The sequence below is a fragment of the Elephantulus edwardii genome, unplaced genomic scaffold (genome assembly GCF_000299155.1).
Source record: "Elephantulus edwardii isolate Elephantulus edwardi_28Jun2011 unplaced genomic scaffold, EleEdw1.0 scaffold00193, whole genome shotgun sequence".
NCBI classification, from domain to species: domain Eukaryota; kingdom Metazoa; phylum Chordata; class Mammalia; order Macroscelidea; family Macroscelididae; genus Elephantulus; species Elephantulus edwardii.
Window position 1 is genome coordinate 603,776 of NW_006399943.1, and position 5,492 is coordinate 609,267.

General features: G+C 47.9%; 1 protein-coding gene across 1 annotated transcript in view; it reads right to left on the reverse strand.

The window, feature by feature from the left end:
* ANKRD60 (ankyrin repeat domain 60) overlaps positions 1-5,492 on the reverse strand; it is a 55,512-nt gene that overhangs the window by 7,018 nt on the left and 43,002 nt on the right. Inside the window, exon 7 of the mRNA XM_006896917.1 lies at positions 2,083-2,299. Coding sequence (XP_006896979.1) covers positions 2,083-2,299 — 217 coding nt within the window. The remainder of the gene's footprint in view (positions 1-2,082; positions 2,300-5,492) is intronic.

Genomic DNA, 5,492 nt, shown 5'->3' on the forward strand with positions numbered 1-5,492 from the left:
TGCCCAGGCTCTCCTGTCTCCGGCATGCCCAGGCTCTCCTGTCTCCGGCATGCCCAGGCTCTCCTGTCTCCGGCATGCCCAGGCTCTCCTGTCTCTGGCATGCCCAGGCTCTCCTGTCTCCGGCATGCCCAGGCTCTCCAGCACCGTGCCCGCCGTCTCCGCCACACCCGAGCCCGTCGTTGCCGTCACCGAGCTAACTCACACAGCTGAGGCTCTTCCTCTCCCTTTGACCTTCCACCTTTCCAGCACAACGTCTTTTTCCCAGGACTGGAACCTCCAGACAACATGCCCAAAGTTCACGGGAAAATGTCAACCATCTTTCAACCATTCAAAGTGTAGCCTGATTGTGCTTCATCAAAGACAGACTTGTTTGTTCTTTTGGCTGTTGGACACACTCTCTTACACAAAGGCAAGGCATTTACGACGGGATCATGACTAAAGGTAGAGGGGTTAGGACTGACACAGTCCCTCACGAGCACCTCCCACTCTCAGCCTCAGTGTTCACATTCTCCAAGTGAGATCAGACCATGGTCCTCATGGCCTCTTCCTCAGCAGGGACCAGGTACTACACATGTCTGTGTGTCTTCTCACCCTTTAGAAATTAAAAGGATGCACGCCCATGTTTATCGCAGCTTTGTTCACAATAGCAAAGGGTCGGAAACAAGCTAAGTGCCCATCAACAAATGGAGAGAGGAGCTGTGGTATATTCGCACAATGAAATACTATGCTGCACTGAAAAACAAGGAACTCATGAACTATTATACAAAATGGATGATCCTGGAGGACATTATGCTGAGTGAAATATTTTAGTCACAAAAGGACAAATACTGCATGGTGCCACTGTTGTAAAACAGGACTGACCTCAGAGTTGGGGGGAGACTGAGAAAGATGGGATAAATAATGTATACTGCATTGAAACAGATAAGGGAGAAAACTGTTTAAAAGGGATATGTGATTAGGTATTATTATCATGACAGGAGTCTAGAGCAAAGGCTGCATAGTGGAATGAACGTGGAGAGGAGGGACTGTATAACAATGAAAGAATTTTTCTTTTCAAAGAGAAGAGTGAACTTGGGGAGAGGGGTGGGCAGGGAGAAAAGTGCAACAATGAATGAATGGAAATCCAAAGTCTCTAAATTTTCATTAAAATTATTATTATTATTAATTATTATTATTTAAAAGAAGACCTTCAGTGAGACAGATGGGTACAGTGATGACCACAATGGGCTTTTAGCATGATGGAGGTCATGGGAGGGTTTAGGTGAGCAGTTTCAGACCTGTTGGTCATTTAAGGTTGCTGTGAGTTATAGTTGTTCACCTTGACAGCACCTGACAGACAGTCTAGAATGAATTTATAAACCAGAACTTCCTTCCTGTCTAAATTGCAGAAACATCCATGGAAGTGTTTGAGAAGATTTGCTTGTAATTATTCCGTGGATTGAATCTGTCCTCACCTCAGCATCTATTGGATCACTGTTAATCTGGTAGTGAATGGAAATAATTTTATATTAATAAATTAATTAATATTACTTTTAAAAATTTAAAATCCAAGGGGAAAGTGCTGCTTGCCACCAGTATAACGCTGATTTTTTTTTTTTCCTTTCTCTCTCCAGAAGCAGAGTCCCTGCAGCAAGAAGTTAAACCGGTCAGCTCCATCACCTTGGGGAGGCTGGGGATGCTTGCAAGGAAGAAATAAACATGCAGGGAAAATGACCCCAGGTAAGAAGGGGATGAGACTGCGCACTGAAGTTCTCAGGGCTCTGAAACCGTGTGACGCTGCCACGGTGGGCACAGTTCTCAGTGCCTGTGGGGCCCCACAACCTGGGGGGGACCCCTAGTGTGAATGATAGGCCCCTAGTGTGAATGAGAGGCCCCCAGTGTGAAGGATAGGCATAGTCAACTATGTTCTTAGTTAACAGTTCTCAGTTATAACCAATGGACCTTGGAAATGCCAAGGATTACTAACAGTGCGTGCAGGGGGAGCTTGGAGGAACTGCACTCCCTGCACGTTTTTCCTGTAAACCTAAAATTGCTCTTTTAAAGAGAATGTGCCTCCCCCACCCCCACCCCCACCCCCAATACCTTCAGGCTGCAGGTAAGGGACATGCACGTGTCCACGCCGCCCCCTGCTGGGCAGACACGGAGTCGCAGGAGCTGAACCTCTGGACAAGGCCCTGGGGTGGGCTGTCTGCAGCTGGACAAGCCTGGGGTCACGCCAAAGTCAGACTGGGAGGCAGCCACATAGTGCAGGGCTGATGCCAGGGTGCGAGTACCAAGGGAGGACCAGGTGGAGGACCACCTGGCCCAGGACAGACGGGTGGACTCAGGGAGGCATTGCCCCTAGTGGTGGCCCCAGTGACCAGCGCTCTGCCGGTCACTGGTCTCTGACTGCCAGCTCCTCTTCAAGGTACTGGTCAGGGTGACACATGTAAGGGGCACCAACAAATGCGAACAACACCAGAGATGACTTTTTCACGGAAGGTTTTTAAAAGTGAAAACAGACGCAAACGTATCCACAACGAATCAAATGGGAACTTTTCAATAAAGACAGGGTGGGTGTCACCAAGTTTGCCTTTCGCCTCAGCTCGGACGTGGCTGGCACTGATGCCACTGTCCTCTGTGGCGGAAGCTTTGGCATTTGCTCCACGGGGATTCGTGTCTGCGTGCGCTCACTCACTCAGCTCACTGCTGTCCACTCTGTTGGTGTTGTCCGGGGCTGTAAATCCCACGAGGGAGACCAGGAAACCGTCCACCTTCCTTTCACAGAGCTGCAGGAGGATTTAAACCTCCAGAAACAAGCAGCCGCTGAGTCCCTGGTCTGCTCCAGCCGCTCCCTGACTTGCTGTCCCCGGTCCTCACTTCCTCCCCACTCCTGCTGTCCTTGGGTGGCCTCCCTGCCCCCTGTGGCCCCGCAGGCCTGCTTGTGTGCTGGGTGTTCATGTCTCTGGGCTCCTCATCTACTGCCTGGAGCAGGTCAGAGTCACAGGTCGTCAGACAAAACGCACTGATAGTGACCGTGGAGCGCCGAACCTTTGACATGACAGCCTTGCTTCTGTAACACAAGCAGGCTTCATTTTATTATGGTTAGCTTTATTTCACATCACAGATTTTTGGGGTATTTTTCCAAATTAAAGATTTGTGACAACTGTCGTTGAACACGCTTGTTGGCACATGCACACTCTGTCTCTGCGGCAGTGTGGTCGCTCACAGCATTTCCTCATTTCATCACATTCGTGGACACTTGCCTGGCTCAGGTCAGGAGCCCTTTACTCTTTCACGTGACATTGTCGTGTTTGGACATTTTAAAGAGGGTCCTGACAGCAGCTTTGTCCAGTGGAAGGCATGGCTTGATTTCTTGACAGCTTCTTCCACGAGTGTTGAGTGTTGATTATGGATTGAATCCTTGACAGTGTCAATCTTTTCTCCGTCTGTCCTGATGCTGCCTGCTGGTCCAATGGTGAGGATTTTTGTTTTCTTGAGGCTGAGATGTAATCCATTTTGAAGGCTGTGGTCTTTGATTTTCTTCAGTAAGTGCTTCTCCACTTGCAGCAAGCAAGGCTAGGTCATCTGCATAATACCAGCTGTTGATTATAGTCTTCCTCTGATCCTATGGCACATTCTTCTTCAAAAAGTCCAGCCTTGGCAAGCTCTGGTGGCCTAGTGGCAAGAAGTTGCACTGCAATTCCAGAGGAGAGTGGTTTGAATCCACCAGATGCTCTGCTGGAGAAGGAGAGACAATCTCCTCCTGTACCAGTCAGATCCAATCTCTCTCTCTCTCTCTCTCTCTCTTTTAAAAAGTCCAGCCTCTTGAATGATTTTCTCAGCATCCAGATAGAGGGTCTATGGAGAGAGAATACAGCCCTGACAGACTCCTTTCCTGATGTAAGCCATGCAGTATTCTCTTGTTCTGTTTGATTGACTGCTTCTTGATCTATATACAGACTCCAAATAAGTACAAGTAAGGATTTTGGAATTCCTATCCTGCTCAATGCGACTCATAATTAATTTATTATGATTCATATTGATTTTTCATGGTCAATGAAGCACAAGTCAACATCTTTCTCTGCTTTTAGCTAAATTCCACTAGATATCAGCAGAGATATTCCTTGTTGTGTGGGTGGGTCTTCTGAATCCGTCCTGAGCTTCTGGCCATTCTGTTGTCTTCTGTTAATCTTCAGCAAGATTTTCTTGAGTGCGATGTAAATGATAGTGATCGGCGATTTTTAGACTTTATTGGATAACCTTTCTGGAATGAGACAGACCTGGATTTCCTCTAGTCAGCTGGCCGAGTGACTGTGTTCAGATTTATGGCACTACTGGTGAGTATATCTGGGGGCTGCATCTGTTTGCTGAAACACCTTAACTGATATTCAAGTGGCAGTCTACCTCCTTAAAGGTTACAGTCTTACAAACTCTCCAGGGACATTCTGCCCTGTCCTATGAAGCAGCTATGAATTGAAACAACTCGATGACATTAGGGTTTTCTATGTGGAAGGGGAAGCACTCTTAACTCACCATGTCTCTGTATCAGTGCAGCTTTTCACTGAGACAGGAGAAGAACCACATACCCCTGTGGTTAGAGTCTGGAGGCAGATCACCCTGCATGCAGAACTAAGCCAGACCCGGCCATCTGGGACCCTGGGGAAGATGGGCACCTCTTCAAGCTTCCGGCTCCTGCCCTCTGACACCCATCCCGATTACCCCAGTCACTGAATCAATCCACCTCGTAGAGGGTCTTCCCCTTCTGCACCGTCCCTCCACCCTCCCAAGCATGATGTCCCTCTCCAAGGACTGGTCCCTCTTTACAACATGTCCAAAGTATGTCAGATGAAGCCTCAGAATCTTTGCCTCCAAGGATCAGCCTGGTTTAACCCTCTCCCGGATGAATCTGTTTGTTTTCCTAGCAGACCATGGTACATTCGATACTCTTCTCCAGCACCACAGCTCAAAGGCATCAATTCTCCTTCTATCCTCCTTAGTCATTGTCCAGCTCTCTGATATATAACAAGTGATTGCAAAGACCATAGCCTGTATCAGACGCACCTTAGTCTCCAGAGTGACACCGTTAGACACAGATTTTAAAAAGACATATTGCGATGGACAAGTCTGCTGTTGGGGACCTCTCCAAAGTACTGAATAGCAATGGTGTCATGTCACTCTGGAGACTAAGGTGTGTCTGATACTGGCCATGGTCTTTGCAATCACTTGCTATACATCAGAGAGTTGGACAGTGACTAGGGAGGACAGAAGAAGAATTGATGCCTTTGAGCTGTGGTGCTGGAGAAAAGTATTGAATATACCATGGACTGCTAAAAAAACAAACAGGTTCATCCGGGAGAGGGTTAAACCAGGCTGCTCTTTGGAGGTAAGGATTCTGAAGCTTCATCTGACATACCCCCTCACACATCTATACACACCCTCACACCTCTATACACCCTCACACCTCTATACACCCTCACACCCCTATACAAACCCTCACACCTCTCTATACA